We start from the raw sequence: 25,898 nt of genomic DNA on the forward strand, positions 1-25,898 counted from the left end.
CACTTCATCTTTCCTGAGGAGAAAGGAAAGCTCCGTATTTAAACACACAGAGAATAAATAGGGATGTGCTTATCCTAATATTTTCATTTAAATTCCCATTTTACATGGAAAGGCTGTTTTTTATGGCTCATTAGAATTACTTGGAGCCTGCTGGTACTTCAGACTTTTACATCTGTTAATCTGGATTTCATTGGGAGCTGAACCTGCACACCATGGATTTTCCTGGCACAGGCTGGGCCAGTGCCTCACGTGCTTGCACAGGATGCAGAAAGGACAGTGGCCATTCCAAATGTCAGTCACACATCAGGAAATGACAAGATCACCTTGATAAGGACACTTTTTATGTCTTTGTTGCTGTGCTTGCAGGGACAACAGTGACACTGAGATCTTCTTTGTAAATCTGCCCTGGACTGGTTTCATTGTACTCGGAACCATCCAGCTCCTCCGAGGAGAATGAGTCCCCTGCTCAGTGCTGCACTCTTCTGCCATCCCAGCAGTCTCCAGCCTTCCCAAAACAGACATCCAGGGGCCTGTTCCAGCCACTTGCTGAATGGCCAAGGAGCTGTCCTCATCCCTGCAGCATCCCTTGGCTTGGACTCTCACAGCAGAGTTGCCAGATAGCTGCTGGGGTAAAAACTCCACAAGTATTTTCTGCTGGTTCTCCTGGCTGGCTTGGAGAGGACAAAATTAATTGGTTCAGCTTTGGCTGATGTAAGATGGTGTCCAAAATCACTCTAGAAAACTGGTGTTTTATGACTTTATTTGGAGAAATTGGTGGGGAATTCAGAGGCCAAAATAACTGTTTCACTTACGTAGGGTACTTGATAAAGCAGCTTTGCACAACAGTCTTGAGAAATGGCAATGGCTTGTACACTAAAATGTTTGAATTCTATGCTGCAGTTAACTTCTCCAGTTAATCTTTACTGCAGCTAACTGAAGGGAGAAAGGCCCAGCTGGGTCATGTTTCCCCTGCAGAGTTTTTGAGTGCTGACAGGAGACAGTTGATGTTGTCTCTCCGATCCTGCAGAAGGACACAGGGCACATTGGAATGCTGTGCACAAATCTCCCTTTCTAGCAAGTCACAGCCATCAGGACAAGCATGTTGTGGTTTTCTCTGAAGCCTTTTTTGCTTTTGCAGGTAGTGCTTTCTGAGGCACAAGTTGTGTCTCTTCAGTAACCCTCTGTGGGGTTTTTCCTCTGGAACTGGTGATGGATCTTTCTGAACCACAGTCAAGTTTCCATTGCAGAGCCTGGTTCAGCTGAGCTCCAGGTGTGACCCCATTCTCTGTTTGTAGCTCCTGCCAGAGGAGCTGGGGAGAAGCAGGAGGTGTGGGAGGGGATGTCCACACCACCCTGACTCTGTTGGGGTTTTTGGCATGGACTGTGGCAGTGAGGTTGTGGGGTTGCTCAGGCAAGCTCTTGGCTGTTCAGCCACGATGCTGTTCCTTGGCTCTGGGGTTAAAGGTCAGACAGCCAATGCCTCAGTAAGCACCAGGGAAAATCTCACCCAGAGAAATTCATTAAAATGAGGAGCCAATTACTTGGAGGGAAGCTGTGTGTGTTGGTGTCAGATGTGCTGGGAGACCTGGCATTAAATCTCACGTTTTCCTTTGTTTTGCTTGCCCTGTGCTGATACTGGCACCTTCCACCTCGCCCCAGCTCAGCAGCTAGCCAGCAGGGGAAGTGGTGGATCCTGCTGGAGGCTCCCGTTCCAGTTGGACCCCTGAGCTCTGTGGAGCATCCCAAGGTGTGTTGGCTGCATTGCAGCAGGAATTCAGGGGTCCCAGAGGGGCTTTGGAGTGTGAGTGGCACATGTGGGAGGATCCATAGAAGGTGGCACCTGAGAAACTTTGCTGCAGGGGAGGGAAGAGGAACTCTTAGCCCAAGTGGCAAATTAGGGCAATTAAAATAAATCACCAATGTCCTGTGAATGTGGCAAAGAAGCATCTAAGTGGAAAAATAAATATCAAATATCAAAAATAAATATCAAATATCAAGGTGGGAAGAGTTTTGAAGAATACAGACATTACAGAAAAGGGAGAGAGGAGCAGTGTTGCCTCCAGAATTTTTTGCAACTTCCCAACATAAAAACCTTTTGAGTTCATTAAGGTTGAGTTCAGCTGCACATATCAGAATGTTCAGCTATCATGCAGCACTTCCTTTCTCATGCTCCAGGATAAATACCTGTTTTTAGCACAGATGATGCAAACTTTAAATAAATGCAAGCAGACGTGTCCCCAGTTTCTTGCTGCAAGCACAGTGAAATGCCAAGGTTAAAGCAGTTTGCATTTGGATTGTTTCTGACACTGATATGTGACAAATGCCTTGTGGTGTAATTGTGTAAATTGATATTAATGTGCAGTCTGCAGCTGAAAAAAATCAATATAGACACATGATATACTCTTAATTTCCCTGTCAAACAATTACTGTAAACTCGTTTCGAACTCTGCATATTTTTTAAGATTTAAAACAAGGAGAAATCAAGAAATGTTAACCAAGTCTGTTACACTTTGGCTGAGGGCTGTGTCTTTGATAAGATGATTTTATTTCCAGCCAGTGAGTGCATCTGACTCCTGAGGAATAACGAGAGCCCTCTGGGTTGTGGAGATGGAATTGCCTGAAAATCAGGAGCCGTTTGCCCACGGATGTCTGGCAGCTGGGTCTCTGCAACTGGCCTTGCTATCCAGGATTCCAGTGGCAATAACTACAATCTCACCTGTGTTGGGTGCTAGCCTGAATGTGCAGGCAGGGTCCTGCTTTTAGAAATCATCTAAATCAAGAGTTTGCCATTTGGGTGTGAGCAAACTCTTTCTGCTTTCAGTCTCCTGGATGTTTTGGGTGACTGACAGGAAGGTACATTCCTGTTACTGGAGGTTTAACTACCTATTTCTTTCCTTGCTTACTAATATTCTTCCTTTTTACCATATTTTATTCTGTTATGCTTTAGGTTGGCCTCGACCACATGAACTAAAAGATGGTGCTGAAGTCCAATATGACACAAGAAGTTGTTGTATTTATTTTTTTTTTGGGCTGGGGGGAGAGAATGTAGACAAGTTGACTCTTGATGAGGTCCCATATTAATGATTTACAGGCAAAACTCCAGAGTTTAAAGGAGTGGGACTAAAGTAACCCAGTGAGATCTGCAGACATGTCTGGCAAGCCGGTGTGCATTGCAGATTTTGAGGAGCATGCTAGAAGCTTTCTGCCCAAGTCCGTGTACGATTATTACTGCTCTGGGGCAGACGACCAGGAGACCCTGGCAGAAAATGTCGCAGCCTTCTCCAGGTAGGAGGATGATTGAAGGCTGGGGTGGGAGGCAGGGGGTGTAAGTTCTGCTTTATTGGTAGATTTAGTGGTGCAATTTTAGATTTTGCTCTGTGAACAAAACTCAATTTCTCTGACACGCCTTTCTATTTTAGCAAAAAGACTCTCAGCTGATTTTTCAGGACAACTCTCTCCCCTTTCACTCCTCCACCTAACAATTTCTGTCAAAAAGCAGTCCCTAAAATCCATTAGCACCTTTCTAGTTTTGCCTGCATTTGAGTGCTTTTGTTAACATGAATTCTCTCCAGAGTCTTTCAGCTCCAGTATTTAATCAGCCAATGAAACTGTAGTTTCTACATTTTGGGTTACAGTGCCAACGAGGGGCTCTTGGGGTGGGGTTGTACTTTTTAGGTCCTTAGTCAGTTTTGCCTTTTCCTTTCTTCTCCTAAACTGAATTAGTTCTGTGGCCTTCCCAGATGAGAGCTGCAGGAAGGAGTTGGATTTCCCAGCCCTGGGGCGAGCAGGGAAAGCCAGGGCTCAGTCAGGGTGGGCCAGCTGTGCTCAGGGTTTTCCAGCAGGAGGTCAGCCCTTCACCAGGAGGAGATACTGTAAATGCTGGGAACTGTTCTAAACCAGCTCTCACTTAGACTGACCCTCTAGACTGTTGTCACAACCTGGGCTCAGGTCAGCCTTAGCCTCAGAAGCACAAGGTCAGCACCAAGTCAGGGGGCACTCGCTGTGGAAGTGTCACAAATGGCATCCCATCCGTTGGTTCCCTGCTCCCGAATGTCCCTGAGCAGGGCAGAGGGAAGGAGGCAGCTGCAGGCTGCTCCCCTCAGCCCAGCTGAGCCCAGTCAAGCTGCTCAAACAGCTGCTGACATCTCCTTCCTTCTGGGGCTGTGTTGGTGCAGACGTTTAACCCCCTGCACTTGTCTTTGCAAAGGCTTTGTCTTTAGTTCCTCTGAGCCTAAAAACACAAACCATGATTGTCCTGGTTTATCCTTGCTTTCCCCCTCCCTGCTTTGCTTTTCTGCAGTCCTGCTCACTGCTCCAGTTGCTTTTCCATAGGCTATGGGCCATCCAGCTGAAATCTGATGCAAGTTGAAGGTTGTAGAAGACTCTGTGATAATTCATTTAGCAGGATCTCAAAGGTCAGAACCTTAAAATTAAGGACAAATATAGAAAAGCTTTATAATGTCAAGAGAAGACAGCTCACCTCCACTGCTTATTCCAGACCTCCTAGCTCTATGCAGAAGCTGCCATCACAGAAATTCTCCTGCTCAAACACAAGCCAAAAGATTGCCCTGAGGAGTGAATAGGAGCAGGAGGGGATGGAGAAGCACTCACTTGATTTTTACTGTATCTTTTTTAATGCTTCCAGATGCTCTGATGCTACTTGCCCTCATAAAAGCAAAATGAGACATTAAGGAAAGGGCACTCCAAGGAAGCACTTGCAGGCAATAAACTGCAGGAGCAGTGAGTGTTTGACTTGGAACTGCTGAAGCTGATCATGATGAGGTGGGATCTAAAGCTGCCAGGGACAGGCTAACAGAGCTGGGCACATCCCTTGCTGTGCTGGCATCAGCAGAGCAGGGAGATAAGGGCAGCTCTGCTCTGAAGCTGTTCCTGCCACAGGGATGGATTCCTCTGATAAGAGACCTCCCTACATCGGGCTGGTTGTCTGTGGGCTTCAGGCTTAGCTCATCTTTCCTGAATCTTCTATCAGATTTTCAGTAAAACCCTCCAGTTTTAGGTGTTTGAAACTGTGGTGTTTGCAGGCAGCCTGGGACTGGAGATGTTGATTAGCAGTGCCTTGAATGGCCTGAGACATTAGAGGAAGCTGGTGACATTTGGTGTGGCTGAAAGTCCCTCAGTGCTGGGTCCCTGCTCCTCAGCAGAGTGGGGATGAAGGGGCTGGGAGGTGTTTCTGTCTTTGCTCTCCCTCCCTTTGCATTTATCTGACATAAAACAAGATCCTGTTTTCTCAGCACGTGGGATGCTGCCATGAACAGACCATGTTTGCCATGGCTTCCTGGGAATACATCTCTAAAAGGTAGAGCCTGCTCTAAAGACTTTGTAATATTTTGGTTTATAAGACCTATTTGACACAAGGGATTTTGAAAAACCCTTCTTTTCCCCTTGGATGCTGTTGGGAGAAGCATGGCCCAGCTGTTACAGGTGGGGCAGTGCTGCTCACTGAGCCTCACACAGTCCTGGTGTTCCTGCCTGTTCCTGCCTGCAGCTTGGGGGTAAATATAAAGTCAGATGGACTTTACACCCCCAGGCACAAAGATCACCAAGTCAGATGATTTTGTGAAAGACAGTATGTTCAGCTTCGTTGGCCATTGATTTCTCCTGTCAGAAGCTTAGTTGCAGGGTTCAGTCTGATTTAGAAATCTGCAGATTATTAAACATTTATAAGTTTAAAATAAAGAGAAGGCATAAAACTGAACCAGAAGCAGGAATGGTTAACCTGTAGCTTTATGGTGCAGGATTATTCAGGTGAGGTGTGAGGGTGGAAAACCAGTGCTGGTTTCATCTGTGAGTTCTTTTTTTTTTGCAAACAAATGGTTTCATTTCTGGAGAAATAAATAGATGATCTTACTAAGGACTAGTATTACTCTTGTTATTAAGAACTAACCCTAATGGATGGTTGTGTTGCTGGATCCTGCAGCATCTTTGGAACACTTCATGCAATTCTTGGAGCTGCACAATTCATACTCATGGGATTATAAAAGGAATCTCTTGGCCTTTTGGCCTTGAGGTGCTTTGTGTAATCAGATACCAGAGTCCAGACTGCCTCCACAAGGACAGTGTTTAAGATGAGTTCAACACCAGGTACAGCAGCTCTCCCCCAGCTGCCCGCTGTTCTGGGGCTGAGGGAAGAACCAGCACTGATGCTGACATCAGTGTGTTCCTGCTGAGGCCAGAAAAGTATTTCTTATTCATAGTTCTCAAATGGCCCTGGCAGAAGTGAGGCCAGAAAGGATGATTTGGGATGGCAGAGCATATGTCATTCCCTCTGGTGCCTGCCTGCCTTCTCCTTGGGTTTGCTCTGCATCCTGGAATGCTGAGTGTCCTCCCAGGCCTGTCTGGAGCTGAAATCCCCTCTCGAGCTGTCACAGAAGCAAGGGGTCTGAATGGAGAAGAGATTTTTGTGACAAGGTCGGGACGCCTTTGGCTCGATGGCATTCAGGAAATCAGTCTGGAGCCTCCTCCCCTCTCGGCATGCCAGGGAGGGGGGATGTGGAGCAGCTCCTGCTAATCCACCCTGCCACGGAATTCCTGGAGGCCCTGGGAGAAGCTGCCTTGTTCTGTCGTGTGCAAGGAGCAGCAGCTGCTGCTTCAGCAGTGCCAGCATCAGTGCAGGCTTGCTACAAACCTGCTGTTACCTGATAGCAATGAAAGGCATTAAAATGGCCACAGAGGTAATTTAAACACTGGTTACAAAAGCAAGGCTGATGGTGGGACTGGGTCAGACAAGTCTGGGAAGTTCAGGGGGAGAAAAGGAAAGGAATGCTTGGATGAATAATTTAGTTGTGTTGTTGTGATGTCTTTCACCTCAGATTCCCAGTGCACCACAGAAAGAGTGTGAATGGCAAGACATGCTGGGAGGGAAGATAACTTTCCCCAAGGAAAAGCAGCTGTTGCTTAGCCTGGCACAGCACCAGCCCCTGAAGGGAAGTGGAGCTGTAGGAGACAGAAGGGCAGCAAACTGGGTGGGGTTTGGGATGGAGGCTTGGCCTGAGCAGTGTGTCTTTTTCCAAATGTCCTTCTTCCCCTGCAGCATGAGGGGATTTGGGACAACTTGGGAGGGGAACAAGAGGAGCTGCTTGAAAATATGGTGCAGTTTGAAAATTTCAATGTTTTTCCCAGCTGAAAGCAGCCAGTGCTTCCCTCTTACCCCACTGCAAGGTCATTTACAAATAGAAATTTTTTGAGCTTTGAGAAAAAAGGAAAGAACCCAAAAGATTAATCCCCCTTCCTTCCCTTTAATCCTTCCTTCCAAACAGCTTTTAGCTGGAGCTGCCTAAATCGGGAGAGCTCACTGCCCTTCCCTCTGCAGCACCTCCTGCTTCCAGCTGGGAAGAAGGATGCACTCACTCTCACTTGCTGATTGCAGCACACGAGTGTGGACTTGGCTGGAAAGAGACGTGGGTGATGAGGAGATGAATTAAAAAAAAAAAAAAATCCAAGTTTTTTCCCAAAATATGCAGGAAACGTTTCACTGAGGAACTTGGAGGAAGCAGGTGCTGTGTGCAGCCGAGTGCCCTGGTGATGGGGAGATGCTGCCTGTGAGCTTTCCTTGCTGCTGTGAAGGGCATTTCCCTGCCCAGACAACACTGCTTTCAAGTGTCTGTCCAACTCAGAGCTGCAAACACCCGAGTTTGCAAAGCAAGAGCAGGTTTTACTGAAGGATGATGACAGGTAGTGAACCTGCTTGGTGTTTTTGTGGGAGCGCTCAGTTCTGGGTCAGGAGCACCCATGCAGCTGGATGCAGGTTCAGAGGATGTGACCTGATCAGGGATCCCTGCTCAGGGCTGCATCACTTCACGTGCATGCACTGCTGGGAGGATTTTGGCTCCTCCTGTTTCTCTTCCCAGCCAAAAGCACCACAGGGGTGTTTTACCTCAGGACTGACCCTCACAGGATGGCTGTGAGATGGCAGTGGCAGGTACCAGTCTGAGAAACCAGGAGCCTGGGGAACAGGGAGATGCTTCACATCCTTCATCCTTTGGGGTTTGACTGAAAAAATCATCAAGGTTACAAAGGGATTTTTGTTTTCTTTCTTTGCTGGGAAAAGATACCTCAGGGCAGAGTGGAAGCCTTCAGAATGAGGATTAGGAAAAAAAGGGGGAGAAAGAAGTCATGTTTTCTTTGTCCCACCCTCAGCCCATCCTCCCCTGAAAAACAACAAACTCTTACAATGGCATGAAAACAAGTGTGAGGAGAGGTTCCTGCCATGTGTGTCTTGGCACTGAGCAGCACAGCTGACTTGCACAGCCACACATCTCCTTCCAAGCATCATAACTGTCCTCCTCCTCCCTGGGGAGCACTGCCTGGAGAGCTGGCACAGCCCCAAGCTCCAGGCCTTCAGAAAGGTGGGGCTTGTCCCTGGAGCTGCCCCAGGCTTTTTGGGGAAATGTCTCTTGATCTTCCTATAAAACAGACTTTGTCTTTTCCCCCTTAATTTTCATTTTAATGCTCAAGCTTGCCTCTACTCCCTGTTGGAAGGTAGCAGTGCCCCTGATTCTCTCTCTGTGCTGGTAATTATGGTATTATCAATCTCGAGCATTCTGGTGCTGAGCAGTGGCTCAGGTTCAGCAGTATTAGACCACACATTTTTCATTCTTCTCTGCAGTTACAGTTCAGGAGCCACGGGAGCCCTTTTGGAGGGAGGGAGGCCTTGATGAGAGCTTGGTGCTTGCAGGGAAGCTTTGGCCTGGCTGAGCTCAGGAGAGGCAGCCCCAGGTGTTGCACCCCCTCTTGTGGCTTCTAGTGGTGGCAGTGCTGTGACAGCACTGGATGATGGGACGAGTCCCGTGGCCCAGGTATCCCCAGGAATGCAGCCCTCCTCATACTCTGGATGGTATGGTGTCTAGTTGATCCTGTCATAGGGATCATGGTCTTCTGATGCTGTTCTGTGTGTGGGAGGAAAAAAAAGTAAATTTCTGTGTGTGCAGACACGTGGTGTCCAGCCTGGCTGCAGTAAATGGTAATTTCAGGTCAAGTGTGGTTTAGTTTGCTCTGGTTTGGAAAGGGGAGTTCCCAGCCTGCAGGCCAGACTTGTGTTACCAATAATCCCGTGTGTGCTGGTTCCCTAGTCCATGAAGGGTTAACTGAGGGTGGCTGATGACTTTCCCCAGGTGCACACAGCCTCTGGCACCCAGTTCTGCCCCAGGCGTTCAGGGGGCTGAGACTCACCACGAACCTCCTTGTTTTACAGCTGCTCTCTTTCCTTTCAAACAATACCGGCCAAAAATGTCCAAGAGGTCTTTGCCTCCTTCACCCTCGCTGCTCTTTGGTCCCTCCAGGTGTTGTTTCCTGCAGGGGTTTTCCTGCAGCTCTGGGTGGCACGGTGGGATTCTGCTCCAGCCCCCCACTGACAGCAGCACACCCTGCTCTTACCCACTGGGAGCTGTGCGTTCCCCCATGCCGCAGCCCTTTAAATTCAGCGTGTTTGTGTGTGCCAGGTGGAAGCTGTACCCGCGGGTGCTCCGGGACGTGTCAGTGATGGACCTGTCCACCTCTGTCCTGGGGCACAGGGTCACCGTGCCCGTGTGCGTGGCCGCCACCGCGATGCAGCGCATGGCTCACCCCCACGGAGAGACGGCGACCGCCCGAGGTGAGCGGGGAGGGACCGGGCGGGCGGGGCAGTGCCCGCCTGGGCATCCCGGCCGGGCTCTGGCTCCTGCGGGGGTTTGAGCTGCTGCTCAGGGCAGCCGCGTTGGTTCTCGCCTTTGTTTTTTACTGGTTCACTCGTCTGAGTGTGGTTTCCGTCTCCATGAAACGGGCCGGGGGAATGAAGGATACGAGAGGGGAATCATTTGTTGCATATAAAATTGAAACATCTATCTACCTATCTGTACACTCTGTGTAACTGTAAACATTGTCACAGCAACATTCTTCCTATTAGAGAATTGACTCCAGAAATTCATCCAGCTTCTAGGGGCCTCTGTTTGCCTGGCAAAAATCCTTGCTTGGAAGAGCCCTTTGAGAGCATCCCAGGGAGGCAGTGAGATAAGGGGCCCCTCCGGGCTAGAAGCTGCACAAAGATGTTGCCAGCACAGAGGCTGCAGCTCAAAAGGATGTTGACCAGAATTCACATGGGGAACCGTCTCCTGCTCCTTTCATTCCAGCTGCAGGATGGCACCAAATCTAAGGAAGAGGTGTGGGCTGCGCATTTCAGTGCTCCCGTGCTGAAAGGAAAAGGGCACAAACCCTAAATAGGTGATAATTCAAAAAGAAATAATCCTGTGCATGGCTGGCTTATTCGTCTGACAGCGTTTCCATCCCCAGTGCATCAGATCCTGGTGTGAAGCGAGTGGAGTTCTGAGCCCTGCCGTGGGAGCTGCTCTCAGTTCTCCTCGCTGTGATGTGCACGGGGGTGGGCTCCAGCGCTGCCTTGGAAAAGCACACCTCTCCCATTTCACAGCAGGGCTGGGGCCGCGCTCTTCCCCTCCCAGGAGCTTTACGAGGAGCCGAGGCCGCTTTCCCCGTTTGTCGGTGCCGGCGCGCTCCACGCGATGGCACTCGAGCACCTCGGATCGCTTTGGGAAGGGCCGCCCGGGGCTGCCCCATCCTTTGGCAGCTCCCCCGGATCGTGCAGGGAGGAAACTCTGAAACATGAAGTGCAAACATTAATGCAACGGTGAGAGCGAGATTTGAAACACAAAATTCTGGATGTTTCTTAGATTCCCACTGATGCTGCAGCCCGGCCACACTTTAAGGCATAAATCCACAATGGCATGCAAAGTTGAGTGGTACAACAAGGCTGGCTGCCACATTTGCAAACTTTAACACGTGATTATTGCATTTAATATTCCTGGGTTTTCAAGCTGGCACAGCTGAGTGTACTGGCACCACCAAAAGTTGGAATGTGTGGTCCAGTAAACTTATCCATTGGAGCTGGTGAATTTTTCATGGCTTTCAAAGAATGGGCAGTATTAAAATCACATCCTCTGTATTGCATTGGCATTTGGGGGAGAAAAAAGAAAAGGCTTTGCTTTTGTGCCATTAGAGGAGGAGAGGGGCACTCAGTGCCAAGCTTTTGGTTTGACCTTCCAAGAGGACAGAAATTAGCTGTAAAGTGCACATTTGGTTTAAGGGTTCTCTTAAACTGGGGACACTTGGGATCAGGGGGTTTGCCACATCCAACTTGTGTTCCAGAGGTAGCACAGGGTTTAAGTCAGCAAACTCAAAAACTGACAGCCTAGCACACAGGTAAGAAGGCCATGTGACAAGAACTTGGCATGAAAACTCACCCCAGAAAGGCAGACACAGCACTCTGTTGTGAGGAGCAGCGATGCAGTTAACAGAGGCTGCCCCCTCTTGATGGCAGCATGAAAGCACTTTGCTGCCAAAGGTGGTTTTCCTACAAAATGACAACAAATCGGGAGCGGTGTCCCCTGCACTGACAGCGTGATTCCCCTCTGGAAGGGATAATTATTCATGGACTGTTTACTCCTGATAGAACAGCTGAGTGATATCCATGTCGCTTTCAGAAAAGCCTAGATGGAGGCTTTCCTGTAAAAGCATGTAGTAATAGCTCCTTCCCTGAGCTGCTGGTGGTGTGAGGAATTTCCTGGAGTGACAGGAATTGTCTTGCTTGGAGCTGCTCTGCTCTCCTGGCAGATTTAGCCATGTGCTGTAGGGTAAACGTCCCCTCTGGGGACAAGGACATGCCACGGTGTCCCTCAGAACTCCCTGCCTCACAGCTTCTTGCTCTGGGACTTGTCAGGGTTTTGGGGGCTGCTGCTTCCTGAGGGATGCTGTCCCACAGCAACCCAGCTGGTGGAGAGGGGTGTGCACCTTCCCAGAACAGGGCAGGGTCTGTCAGCCCACCTGAAACACCCCTTCATGGGCAGGGCTTTTGTGGGAGTAAAGAATCTGTTCTAGGAAAATCATCCAATTGTCATTTTAAGAGTTGCTGGTGACAGGCCAGCCAACACAATGTAAGTTATTCCAAAGGTTAGGTGAGCCCACTCTGAGCAGAATAAACTGCAGTCATGGTCAAACCTTGCACAGCCTCAAGTCCAGGTGTTGCATTTGCCTGCACTTCTGTTAGCTAGACTTTAATAAATGAATTTTTAAAAATGTTTATGCAGGCTGTAGTAAGGTTGCTCCTCAGTTTTCTCTGACATTTGTCTGAATATAGCAGGAGTCCTTCCTTACAGAGAAAGCTCTCTTGTCCTTGAAACAATTTCATGCACCTTGGCAGTTGTCCCAGTTTTTCTAGGTCTTCCTTCAAGTATATTCCCTGGCATTTTAGTTGTAGTTCATCAGTGTATGTGGCAATTTTCCAAAGAATGGATTTTCTGTTCAGTAGAGACTGAAAAATTGGGAGGAAAATTGTTTTGGATTAACTGAAATGTTTCATTTGATCCAAAACATAATGTTTTATTTCATTTTCCTACTGGCTAATGCTTTTAGCTATAGTTCTGTTTTGAAACAAAAGTGTCAGCTCAGGAGAAAACATTTCCATTTTGAAAAGATCAACACATGACATTTTGACTTAGGTGTTTTTTTCTCATCCTTCCCACTCCAATTTCAACCTCTTTGACTAAAAATATTTGCCAAATTCGATGAATAATCTTAGCCACTAAAGAGCAAAAGGCTGTTCTCTAAACACTTTTCAATGGAACCCTTCTGATTCTATGGGATCTTTTTCCTCTTGCTTGTCCATCAGCAGATTCCCTGTTCCTTCATGCCAAGGCGTTCACTTGCCACCCTGACTTCATGCTGTGCTTGCAAACCAACGTGATCCCCGTGTCAACAGGACCCACCTCGAGTACCCTGACTCAAAATCCTGGGCACCACCCAGCTGCTCAGCAAGAAATAGCTGAGGTGGTTTCCAACCTTAATTGATTAGGAACAGATCTGTAGCATTATTTTATTGAGATTTGTGTTTATATTCCTGCTCATTCCACATTGCATTTAATGGGTGGTTTAAATGTCTGTGTTCTCACCTCACAGCAGCATTGCAGTTCCTTGGCTTCTCCATGAATGGCAGAAAACCAGGCTGAGGACCTGACTGTGTTCTTGGCCAGCTCTTTGGAGAGCTGTCACTGACAGTTGCTCAGGCTGGAGTTTTTGTGTTTGCCCTGTGCAGCTGCACTCCTGCCCCTCTCCAGGCTGCTGCTGACGCAGGAAGGGTTTCACCATCACCTGTGATGTGACTGCACCGTTTGCTTTGCCCAGTGGAGCACAGGAGTGCTGCCTGCACAGCTGTTCTCTTCCCCGTTTTAGCAGAGTTTCTGGCAGCTCTGTCATTCCCACTGGAGAGGGAGCAACACCTTTGTTCCTTTGGCTCTTAACAGGTTGCTACTGTGCTTTTTCTCTCTGTGAAGCTGAGCACTGAAATTTGGGTTTCTTCTGCCCATCAGACACGGCTGTGACTGGGAAGGAGGGATTTGGCCATTTATTACATTTTGTGCTCAGCCACAGTGAAAGCAGCAGGACTTTGTACCCACCTGTTACCTAGGTGGTGATCAAAAGATGAGGCTGATTTTGAGATAGGAAAGTTAATGTCACTCCAGAGGCATGGAGAGGACAATATTCATGGAGAGGACAATATTCATGTGGGACACGTGGCCTGGGCTGACCTGGCCTGGGTTCCCCTCAAGGGTGGCATGGCTGGGGGACTCAGGGCTGTGAGTGTGCCCAGGCATGGCAGGCAGATCCCAGATCCATTTTGGCCACGTGTCCCTTTCCCTCCAGCCCTCTTGTGCAGCTGACAAAATGCCTTGTGTCGATGGGAGGATGGCAGACACGGCTCTCACGCAGGGTTTGGTAAGGGCTGAGGGAGGAGAGGCTGACAGGGATCTCTCAGCCAAGTGTGGTTTGTCAAGAGAGCAAGGTGGAGTTCTTTCAACAGCTCTGTTTCTTGGGAGATGCAGCTCCAAGAACATGGCTGCTGCTCCTGAGAAATACCCCTGTGCCAAAAGGACATCCCAAGGAATGTCCTCTGGCCCTTAGCTTGGGGACAGTGGATTCTCTGGATTCAGGGAAAAATGCCTGCAGTGGGGCAGTTTGACTGCTGGGCTTCAGAAATGCCCCTAAAAGGGAAATGATGGGAATTTGCCCAGCTAGAGGAAAAAAAGCAGTTCCCATTCCCATACAAGGTAACCCTGACAAAATCTGCAAGCTTGAGCTGGGCTCCTCTCCAGTGCCCTCCCTGAAGTGTTCTTCCTCTGAGCTGCTCACAGGGACAAATTCCATCCCCTTCCCAAACCATGGAAGGAAGTGATGCCCCACCAGATGGGGGGAGGGTGCTCTGAGGCTTCAGGATGAAAAGAAGGCTCAGAAAGGTCACTTGCTGTGTTCCCCACTGGGGCTCCCAAGTGCATCCTGTCCCATTTGTTGCGATGTAAAACACTTCAGTTGAGTTCTCCAAGAGTGAATGGCTTCCAACTGCCAGAGGGCAGGTTTGGATTAGGGATGAGGAAGAGATTCTTTACCTTTCTGTGATCCCATGGACTTCCCCAGCTCCTTGTTCATGGCTCCTGCTGTGCTCTCTGCGCTGCCATGGAGCCCAACAGGAGCCTGCAGGGTGTACAAGGGTGAATGTGTCCTTTGGGAAATGCTTGGGATTAAAAGAAGACCTGGGGAAAAAAACCAACATAAAAAAACAAGCAACTAAAAGCAACCATGCAATGGCACGAGGAAAGGCTGGTTTACAAAAACATCTCATGCTTAAACTCTGGCAAATGTCACACATTGCAGCAAGAGCATCCTGTGGGAATAGGGCTGTAGTAGGACTGATTTGAAATAATAAATAATTTGCAGCACCCCCAAAGTGAAGTGTAAAATATGGTTGTTAGAGGAAATAAATTGCTTCTGTTTTTTTCAACTGAAGCTAAATGTGTGAGAAGTTGGAGTGTATTTTTAGAGAAACTTAACTGAGGTAGGAAAAAAACCCAAGCAAACCTGGCAGCACTTCAGGCCTCTGTATCTCATGGTTTTAGAAGTCTAGAAAATTGTCAAAATAAGCTTTAAAATGATCAAGATCAAGCACAGATCGACCTGGAACTGGAACTGGGGATTTCCAAAACCTTGAAAAATTTTGTCTGTGAACTTTGGATTTGCCTGAGAGATCTAAACTGTGTGTGTTGAGCTGGTGCTTCACCAGAGAGCTGTGAACTTTACAGGAGAGAAGAGGGGAATTTTGTGAGCACGCTTGCATGAAAATGCCATAACCCCGTTTGGGATGGCTGAACTCTCATTGAACCAAACTGCTTAAACCTGATCTTAAAGAACAGAAAAGCACTATTTTCTCTACTTCTACATGGGCAGCTAAGTTGAAAGGACATGGTGATATCCCATTATTTATATCTTCTCTTCACCAAAAATGTTTTGTTGTTCAGTTTCTAACTAAATTTTTGCTTTTGCAATAGAGGTAGACGTGGGAATAAATAGGCAAAAATGGAAATAAATGGATACCTAAAGGCAGATTGAACCATAACATTTACATTTCTCCCTTATCTGATGTGAGGGTTTTGCAATTCCCGGGTTCACAGCATTCCTGGTGGGGGGAATTGTGTCCAGTGGTTTAAAGGAGAGGAACGGGATGGTTACGAACCAGAGAGGTTTGGGTGATTGCTGCTGTATTTCCAGTGAGGGAAAACTGGCTGGTGGCCCTGGGAGGGTGTAACCAATTTGTTTGAATAAGCTGTTCATAAGTTTCCACTCCAAGAGGCTTGTAATCCTTATTTAATAAAATGTTGTCATAAAGACCACTTTTTAATTCCTCCATGGGCTGGGGATGACGTCTTGAAACAGAGGTCCATTTACATTAAAAATATGCATACTGTGGTAGACCAAGGAAAACAAGGCTTTCTCTAATATTTCTGATTTTTACTGCATGTTTTTCCTTTCTTTTACAATAAGTGACAGATGACTCCAAAAAGAATAAGTGGTAGATTCACGAAGACATATCTGCATGAGGTTAGCTGGTACAGCCTGGCCTGGCAGCCGCCCGTGCAGAGGGCGATTTTTGGGAGGCAACGTGGCAACATCCACCAAGCTGGAAGCCTTCAATGCGTTTATTTGAATGCTCCCGTTCAGTGACTCTCCCTTTGTGTTCCTGCAGCCTGCCAGGCCGTGGGGACGGGGATGATGCTGAGCTCCTGGGCCACGTCCTCCATCGAGGAGGTGGCCGAGGCGGCTCCGGCCGGGCTGCGCTGGCTGCAGCTGTACGCGTACAAGGAGCGGCGGGTGACGGCGGCGCTGGTGCGGCGCGCCGAGCGAGCCGGCTACCGCGGCATCTTCCTCACCGTGGACACGCCGTACCTCGGCCGCCGCCGGGCCGACGTGCGCAACAAGTTCCAGCTGCCCCCGCACCTCAGGTACCGCCGCTGCCCGCCCTGGGACCGGCCCGGCGCCGCGGGCGGCCGGGGGAGAAGTTGGGGCTGGGGAAAGGCTGGTGGGGCTGTGCGTGTGTCTGCCTGGGCTGGGATCTGCTCTGGGGCAAAACAAAGCTTTCCTGGCTCTTGGAACGCTGTAAAAGATGCAGTGTGAGGCTGCAGGCTGCTGAAGAGATGTGGGGCGTTTCTTTATGCGAGTATCAATGTGCCCTTGGCTATCTTCAAACCTCAGCTGGGCAGAGCCTGGAGTGACCTGCTCTCATGTTGAACTGGGATCCAGCAGCAGAATTGGCTGGGCTCCAAAGTGGGCCAAAACTCCCTTCCAAAAGATGTTACAGTTCCCTCTGTGTTGTCCTATGACACTGCTCTGGGTCCAGGGCCACGTTGCTACTGGAGCCCCTTTTTGAGCAACTTCAACTCTTCTTTTATTCCAATACAGAAACACATGGGTATCAGTCTTTCTAAATTATCCATGAGGGCAGTTTTTACCCCACAGTGTGTTTTGGGACATTTTCTGTGTCTCAGAATTTGTGGCATAACGATTGACTTGAGCACTAATTCAACTTCCTCCCCACTGCAGGGCCAATGAGGAATTCAATTTTAACGCAGTTAAACCAGAATTTTAACCTTACAATGGTGTTTAAGGGTGCTGACTTGCCTGGCCTTTTGTCAATACAAATCAATAGACTGTAGAGACTTCCCTGATAAACATATGCTGAAGTGCTGGCACAGTTCTAGCAGCCAAGGACTGGCTGGAAGAATATTTACTCGATGGGATATCTGGGACTTGAAGCTCAAAGTCTTGTGAGGTTCTTGCATGTAGGTCTTGGTAACAACCACAGTCTACCATGGCACATGTTAGAATTATTTAGAGCATGGAAATGAACACAAAAATGGAGAGAGAGAGAAGAAAAGACAGCTTAATGTATTTTGAAGCAGATAAACTTTGAGGTGAGTTCTGTGTCAAACTAGTTCTGAATATTTTGAATTGTTCTTCCTGTATCTCCAAAGACTGTTGTGTTATACCATGCACACATTGTATGTAGCATGTACTTAGCAAGAATCTCATCTAGAGCTTTTTCCTAATTTCCATACTATTCAAAAGGAAGATAATCCAGGGGGCTCTGCAGTGAATCTGATTCTCTACCTGGCTGGCAAAAACCCCTCCAGAGCTTGGGGTGTTGGCTCTCCCCCATGCACTTGTACCTGCAGCTAAGAGATGAAAGTTGACAGAGGAGCTGAACTCTGCCCTGATTTCTCTGTTAAAGTACAGTTTTAGGAGGAAAGCACCAGAAAGCAAGAAAGCCCTAATGCATCTAACATGAAAATGTACCACAGTGGTATGTGTGTGCCCTACGTTGTAATTGTGTTATAGGTTTGTGTTTGACACATTATCAATATACACTGACCTTCTACTCCAAAAGATAAGATTAGGCAATTATGAAAATAGCTTACTTTTTAGGGGCAATAGGATTTTAAGGCCTGGGGTTGAGGAGTTCTTGAATGCGAGTCCAACAACCCAAAGAGATTTGAGGAAAGCAGGAGAGCATTTCTGAAGCACTTTGACCCCACCCCAAATATATTTGTTATATTTGCCCAAATATAACAAGGTTTTGAGTGAACAGGATGAAATCATGAGAAACTGGAGTAATCCTTAAAGGTTCCAATTAATCACTGCAGATCCCTGAGTGCTGCTCGGGCAGAGCTTTGTTGCAGAGGCCGCGGTGAAACTCTCCTAGCGCGCGGCCCTGCTCATTTATGTGATAACTTTTTCTTGGCTTCGGGTTTTCAACAAAGTTTCAAAGCAACAACAAGGTGCCATTGTGCTCTGAAATGTATGTAAGGCAACATTCATCCAAGTGTTGATCTGCATTTTGCAGGCCAAGAAAAACAACAGTTATTTATATAATCTTATCCATGGTTCTGTTTTTCTCTGGGCACCCCACCCTCCACAAACCAACAGCTGAAAAGCTGGATCTTGCTGAGAGCCCGCTCCTTTCTCGTTTGCTTCTGGGCCTGGAGCTGAACAGAAAAGCCATGTGAAATGCTGCTTGTTGCAGGCATGAAATCAGCAGTGAAACCAGCCAGGTTCCATGCAAAAACACTCATGCACTTCCCAATACGTGAAATGTGAGTATTAAATAGCCCAATATGGAACAGGACACAGTTTCAGAAGAACAGGGCAACTGGGACATGGATGTGCTAGAACCTGGGAGATTTTGTTGCTGAAAAACCCAAGTAACAGCAATGTTTTCACATGAGCTTCCTTTCCTCCCTACATTTTACAAGGAATGTACAAAAGGGACACAAGGTAAACAGGCTGGCTGTCGGCCTTATAGGACAGATGAAAATTCTGAATTCTTTGCAAAGCTTCATGGATATCCATCTGTTTCATGGAGCATAAGGAAACTTTATTTCCTCCCTGATCTCCTGTTCCTCTCACAGCTGAATTCCCTGGATTTGAAAAATAAAACCCAACCCTATTGATTTTGCCATAGAAGTCAGATTACTACCTTGGGCCAGAGAAACTTGCCCCAGATTTATCATGAAACCATCACAGAAAGATAGAAAGGCTTGGGTTGGATGTGACATTAAAGATCCAGTGCTTGTGTTGATGATCAAATGCTTTGTCAGCCAAAGGTTGTGGCTCACTGAGGAGGGGGATCTGATGTGCTGGGACCGGCTGGTTTTGCTCCCGCCCTGCAGTGCAGCAAAGCTTTACCTCAGGCACATTGAATGCTGCCATTAGGGACCCATGGTGACTACAGCAAATCCTCCTCAGAGTGTTTTTCTGTGTCTCTTGTCACTTTAGGCTAAAGAACTTCTCGAGCAGCGAGCTGGCCTTTTCCTCAGGGAAGGACTTTGGAGAGAACAGCGGGCTGGCTGTGTACGTCGCCGAGGCCATCGATGCCACCGTCAGCTGGGAGGACGTCAAGTGGCTGCGGGGGCTGACCTCGCTGCCCATCGTGCTGAAAGGGATCCTCAGGGGTGGGTAGCCCTGCTGCTTCCCAGGGCAGGGCAAGGGGAGGGCTGTCACTTCCTCCTGCACAGTGAGGAACTCGCCAGTGAAGGTGTCTGTGGGAACAGCTGCTTAAAGAAGTGCCTGGTGTTGTCACCAACGCCACCATTAATACCATCATGCCAGTAGTTTTGTAGTGGACAAAATCATTCAGCAAAGGAATTTCTTACTGATGAGTTCTGGAACATAATAGAGAAAATAAGGGCTAGCAACGAAGGTGGCTGCTGATCTAAAGGGACAAAATGTTCTGCTCCAACATTTCAAGCTGCCTCTCTGGTCTTATTACTTAAAGATAAAACCTTTTTCTGTGTTGAGGCGAGGCTTTGGAAAGCTGAAGCCCTAAGGTGGCTTTGCAGGAGCTGACAATGGTTTTCCTAGTGATTCCCTGATTGTGGTGTCTACAAGTTTCCCCTTATGGAGGGACACATCTTGTTTGGGCTTTTTCCTAGCTGATGATGCCAAAGAAGCTGTGAAGCTTGGGGTAAATGGGATCCTGGTGTCAAATCATGGAGCACGACAGCTTGATGGGGTCCCTGCTACTGTGAGTACTGACGCCAATATGCTCCAGTAATCTCTACTTTTCTCTGCCTTTTGGTTTCTTGTTTGCTTTCTCTGAACACGTGGAACCTGGAGGAAAAACCTGGAATAAGTGTTCTATGTCTTAAACCATGAGTAATATCCTCTCTCCACTTCTCTATGTATGTCACATCGTACTCTGAGTTAGACACAGCCTTTCCCTGGTAGATCAAATTGGAAAAACCTTTCAGAACTTTTTTCCACTCTCCTCTTCCATGTCTTCTTTCTCATTCTTTTTTGAAAAACCCTCTTTGCCATTTGCAGTCCACTGAAAGTTGTATTAGGGTCGTTTTTCCTCTTTTAATATTCTTTGGAGGCTTCTGAAAAATTGCAGTTAAGGAACAGCTAAAGGCAGAATGAAACTCTCAATTTTTCTCCTTTCAAGTATTTTCACCTTTGGAAAAGGGAGAGAGTGGTTAAATTACAGTTTTTCCTTTTTCCTTTTCCTTGTCGTGCTACCCCGTGACTTTTCCAAAGGTGAAAGGGATTTGAGAATTTCTCCGTCGGCAAAAAAGAAAGAAGTAAAGGAAAATGAAAAAGTATGTGCTCAGGATGAAGGAAAAACCCCAAAATTCCAGTCATCACTCATCTTGCTTCATTTGGTGTGGGAAAGCTGCACAAATAAAAAGAGAATGAAAGGGAGGGGAAATCAAAGCCCAGTTGTGCCTCTCTGAGTATTTCCAATATGTTCTCGATGAAAAACCTCCTGTTTTCCATGATGGTTCCCTGAAGGGAGAGGGGAACAGGTCCTCCTGTCACCTCCTGGGAATGTATTCCCCAATCTCACTGAGAGTATTTGAAATCTTGGGCAAGCCTGCCTGTGAGGTAATCCAACAGCAACAACGTATAAGGTTGTTAAAAACATCATTTTGAGGAACCCTTGAGAGCTCAAGAAATACAAATTAATTTTTGACAGCTGCAGCAGAAGAGACATTTGCAAACTCCTTGTTAGGGGTTACTCCTTTGCCACACCACAGGGCAGAGGAGAGCTGCTAAAACTGACGTGTTCCCTGGATTTCTGGTACAAAGAACACTACTTCACAATGCCTGTTTTTATAAAGAATCTGTATCAGGTCATGTTAAATGGTTCTGATTTAGAAACATAATAATTTGCTTCAGTTTCGTGGGGTTTCAGATCGTGAGCTGAACCCAAGCTGGTCAATATTTCTAGTGTCTAGTTACACATTGAGGAAATCTATGTTTTAATTATGGTTTGCATCATGCTTTAGTTATTAGAGCACTTTAATGTTGGTATGGTTTGTCAGGATGTAGAAAGTGGTCTCTGGATATGGAAATAGATCCAAAATATGTCTGGCAAGAGAGCAAAACCAAAGGGAGGGGGAAAATCACAGCAAGTGCCAAACTTCAAGAAAATTTTAATCCAAATCTAAAAACAAAGTGCACTTTCAAGTTTTTTCCCCCATCTTCTAGTCATTTTTATCCATTAGAAAGGAAATGAATTACATCCGTTTTTGAAAGATGTGAGTTTGTGTCTTTTGTCTTTCTTCCACACACTGTTTCCAGTCTCCTTAATACTTGGCTTCTGGTGGTGTTCCTTTCCTGATTTTCATGAATAGGAACTATTTAGGTGGCCTTGTAGGAAAATTTGCCCTGTAATTAATGCTCCAGGCTTGAATTCAGGAGGCTCATCCTTTCATTGAGACCTCTTGCATGGCCAGAGGAATTACTCAATTCCCTGGTTACACACTTGTAACTTGAGAACAGTAAAAATACTTTCCCCCCTTACTTGTCTCACTGGTGTATGGAGGGGATAAGGTGAGAAAGGGGATGAGCAGAGCTCAGTGAAAGCAGCATACATGTGCATTAAAAGAAATTACTTCCCACCTTGCTCAAAACTTGGAGGAAAGTTAATTTTTTCTTATATTAAGAAGTTTTTCTCTATAGTCATTCCTGTAATTAGATGCGTTTTCAAAAGGAAAAATGCATTAATTAAAATTTTTCAGCCAACTCAAAGTTCTTCCAGGCATGTATTTCTCTCACTCCTTGTGTGCAGGTACAGTGCCTGCCTCTGGGCTCCTGAGCTGGCCCTCAGGATGAATGAATGGGAAATTTAAACATGGAAACAAAGATGATTATTTGAAAAGTGAGCTGATCCAATTTCATCCCTAAGCTAGTGAACACTGGGAGTTTGGGAGGTAACACCACTAAAAGGCTTCCTTAGTGCTGCTGTTTCATATATTCTGCATAAGGATCAGATACTGGCTTGTGTCAGATATGTGTCATGAGGTCAGATGGCCACTTTGTGAGACCCTGCTGATTCTCATTCTGTTTATGTAACTCTCCAAATAAATCTGACCTTTGTATGTACCTTCTATCCTGCAAAGTCACTGCTGGTTCCCAATACAAAGCTGTGTTATTTGGGTATATATTTAGGCATGCAACTGCTCATTAAGCTGCTGTAAAGCTTGGATCCTGTGTGTAAGAACTGGCTCAAAAAATAAATAAAGTTTCAGGAGCAGCCAAGCTTTGTTCCTGGTTTCCCTCTCCTAGATTGATGTCTTGCCTGAAATTGTGGAGGCTGTGGAGGGGAAGGTGGAGGTGTTCCTGGATGGAGGTGTGAGAAAAGGCACGGATGTTCTCAAGGCACTGGCTCTTGGTGCTAAAGCTGTTTTCATTGGGAGACCTGTCCTCTGGGGACTGGCTTATCAAGTAAGTGAGGGAAAGCTCAAATGCATGACTTTAGATCCCTGGACTCACTGTTTAGCCCTGTGAAATGCACATGCATGTGTCTGTGTGCACAGAGGAGTGTGTGTGTGATGCATCTGTGTGCATCCAGATCATCTGATTTGCTGTTTGCTAAAATTTGCTACGACCAACCCTCAGGATTTATGTTTGTGCAGAAAATCTTACTTGGCACACATATACATGTCTGTGCCTACACACATAAACGTACACATATGTCTCCCAATGGCCCAGGGTGAAGAAGGAGCAAAAGAAGTTCTCCAGATACTGAAGGAAGAGTTTCGCCTGGCAATGGCACTGACAGGTGGGACATCAACATTTCCTCTCTGAAATCACCTTTTCTCAGAGCTTTCATTTGCCCCAGGCAAGATGCTATAGCAACTTGCACGAGGGGAATGTTTGCAATCTAAACAGGTTAGTCTGTGGAGAAATGGGAAAAAGACTTGTTATCCCTGCCTTATAAATGGGGAACTGAGTAGATTTGGTGAAAACATTATTTTGTTTTGGTTTTTTTTTTCCACAAGGAGAGCAATAAATCCATAGAAAACTAATGGCAAATCTTTGGTCGCTGAGGGGTGGATTTCATCTGACAGAATGGAGATTTTTATGAGGCAGAAAAAGAAAAGGCTTAGAGTGGGTTGGAAAATCAGGGGCTTGAACTGATCTGCAACTTCTCCTCCAGGATGCCGGAGAGTAGAAGAAATTGGCAGGACCCTGATCCGAAGACATCAAGCATTGTTTTCCAAGATTTAGGTCTGAAGACTCTTGCCTTGTGCATTGCCTGTTGTGCTTCCAGACAAAATCCAACTGCATTCCCTCTGTGGGCCTCCCCCTGCAATCCTGACTGAGGGAACGCTCTGCTCTGTAGGAAATCACTTGTTGAAGAAAGAACTCAAACAAAATTTTACAGGTGCTTCCAAATCTCTCGGGCTCTTAAGGAAAGCTGCTACTCTGGGAGGTGTGATTAGAGATGGGACTTTTTACAAGACCAGCACAAAAACTTCAAGGTGTTTTGCAACAAATGCTGATAATTAATTTCCATGTCTGGGAGTAATTTAGCTGTTAAAGTGAAACTATAAACAGAAATGCTGAAATTTAAAATGCAAAAGATGCTTCTTGCTCACTGTTTAGAGAAACTAGACTGTAGATTGCAGAGATTAAATCTTGCTTTCCTATGAACAGAGTGTCCTTTCCCTAGTGACTTTATAAGCATCTGGGCTTGTGGCACGTAGGCTTTAAGAGCCCAGAGGACTCTTCGTTGTAAGGAACCAAAGAGCAAAGCCAAACTGGGGAAATTTGGGGAAATTCAGCTGTTTAAGTGGCACAAGCCCCTCTGCAATCAGACAGCTGCTGTGCACATGCATTGGATGTGTGTCTAATCAATGGCTACTGCAAGTCCCTGTAGCCCAAACTGTGCCAGCTGCATCCACCTGGAGCTCCAAGTCACATTTTTCACCTGGACTGATTTGCTAATAGTGGCAGGGAAGGCTGATGCTGCCTGGGAGAGTTTGTAGAATTTGCAGCCCTGTGCAAAAGTGAAACTTGAATAACTGAGGCATTAACCCATGACTTAGGAAGAGCCTAGTGGCTCTATTGAGTTTCCATGCACATCCTTAAGTTAGATAAATCTTGGTGTTCTTCACTCTGCTCATGAGGAGGATGCAGAGTCACGCAGGATCTGTGCCTCTGTTCCCCGAACAACCCAAATATCCACTGAATTCAGGAGAAATTTTGCAACTGTAAAGAATAAAGGAAGTAAGACTATACTGTTTTCATCTTGGTTAAAACCAAGGCTAGCTCTTCACCTGAATCACCTCTCTTGCAGGTATGGCAGTTTTACAGGGAGTAGGGAAAGGCCACGCAGGGAAAGGTTTTGAATATCTTGCTGTGAAAATTTAATGATCATTTTTAAAGAAGACCAAAAAAGAGAAAAATCCCTTAATTTCATGGTTTCACTGACATCACCAGCTCCACCATTTGTTTCCCATCAGCCTTGTGCATTCTGACTCTCCCATTTTGCTCAATTTGAAATATCCCTTACTGAGCTTTAGAGGCAGCTTCGTAATGAAATGATGGAATATTATAATGAGAACTAAAGCTGGGGCTGGAACTCGAAATGGGGAGAAAACCCAAAAGGCCACATGCTTGCCCTCCAGTTGTAAAATCTGTACTCTTATTTACTGCAGAATGTGGTCTGTTGTGTGAGAGTTGCGTAGCAACAAAATAAAGTTTATCTGTGCAAGGAAATATGAATGTTTCTCAGAGAACAGAGAAACATAATTTCTGCTGTTTACTGCACTTATCATATCTGTTGCAATGTGGACTGTGTCAGATGTCAATTACAGACTAACTTCGGCAAGACTGTTTATTTGAGATAATATAAATGTTACTTAAAAGACAGGGCATAATATCTTGTGTTTACATGTTTAAGATCTATTTCTAAAGCTCAGAAGATGCAGTTTCCTGTCTTTGCCCCAGCCAGATTGGAGGAAAGTTCTGAAACTCTGTGGCTCAGTAGAAGTTCTGATGGTGAAGAAACTGTTCTGTTACTTGTACGTAATTCACCATTTCGAGTTCCTCTGGGATAAGGGGTTTACATTGTTTTTTCCTGCCTGTTATCTGAGAATCGTCTGACTGCCTTCCAGTTCAACCCTAGTAAGACTAGACAAGCATTAAAAACCAAAATTAGAGCCAAATACTTAAAGGCTGTGAGACTGTTAACAGAAAGTAAATTCATTTGTCTGGTACAATTCTCTTTTTAAAATATTCCACAGTGAAGTGAATTTCTTTTGATTTTGAGACAGCCAAACACAACTACTTCTTGAAGTTATTAAATAATAATAAAAAAGGTAGGAATTCTGTTTGGTTTGGGTTAAAAAGCAGAAAGACTGAGGGTCCTCAACCATTTTAAAAACTGAACAATATCCAGGCTAAGAAAAAAAATCTATCTTCACACTTGCTTCATCTGGAGAAGCTGAGAAAAAAATCATAGCACACAGGTGATAGTAGATCTTTGCATGGTTTGTGAGAGTATTTCTGAGGAGAATGTTAAGTAATGTAACCAAAAAAATAGATCTTTGTGAAATATGTAAGTAGAAAATTATTTGTCTTAAGTAACAAGTGAACCCAACAAATTTTTAGGAAGAATTAGTCAGTCTTTAGATCAAGGCACAGAAGTAGAGGGGAGCAGAAGTGTTTTGCATTTATGATGCTTTAGTGTAACTGCCTACCCAAATGTCAAATAACAAACA

General features: G+C 46.3%; 1 protein-coding gene across 2 annotated transcripts; it reads left to right on the plus strand.

Moving 5' to 3' along the window:
• The first annotated feature begins 3,026 nt into the window (after positions 1 to 3,026).
• Positions 3,027 to 25,436, plus strand: HAO1 (hydroxyacid oxidase 1). 2 transcript variants are annotated; one of them, XM_059840475.1, is made up of 8 exons: positions 3,064 to 3,285; positions 9,459 to 9,610; positions 16,076 to 16,331; positions 19,162 to 19,337; positions 19,818 to 19,909; positions 22,456 to 22,614; positions 22,882 to 22,951; positions 23,330 to 25,427. In XM_059840475.1, exons 1-8 carry the CDS (start codon positions 3,149 to 3,151, stop codon positions 23,398 to 23,400), a joined length of 1,113 nt encoding a protein of 370 aa, XP_059696458.1. In that variant the 5' UTR covers positions 3,064 to 3,148; the 3' UTR covers positions 23,401 to 25,427. The 2 variants fall into 2 exon arrangements, with proteins under 2 accessions (XP_059696459.1, XP_059696458.1); XM_059840476.1 differs by lacking the exon at positions 22,456 to 22,614 and having other exon boundaries at positions 3,027 to 3,285; positions 23,330 to 25,436.
• The last annotated feature ends 462 nt before the right edge of the window (positions 25,437 to 25,898 follow it).

This window comes from Haemorhous mexicanus, chromosome 3 (genome assembly GCF_027477595.1).
Source record: "Haemorhous mexicanus isolate bHaeMex1 chromosome 3, bHaeMex1.pri, whole genome shotgun sequence".
Taxonomy (NCBI): Eukaryota; Metazoa; Chordata; class Aves; order Passeriformes; family Fringillidae; genus Haemorhous; species Haemorhous mexicanus.

Excerpts from the sequence above, each read along its gene's own strand:
- HAO1 (XM_059840475.1), top strand. The coding sequence starts at position 3,149 with ATGTCTGGCAAGCCGGTGTGCATTGCAGATTTTGAGGAGCATGCTAGA. Across the intron at positions 16,332-19,161 it reads CAGCTGCCCCCGCACCTCAG|GCTAAAGAACTTCTCGAGCA; the intron begins GTACCGCCGCTG and ends TTGTCACTTTAG. Across the intron at positions 19,338-19,817 it reads GCTGAAAGGGATCCTCAGGG|CTGATGATGCCAAAGAAGCT; the intron begins GTGGGTAGCCCT and ends GCTTTTTCCTAG.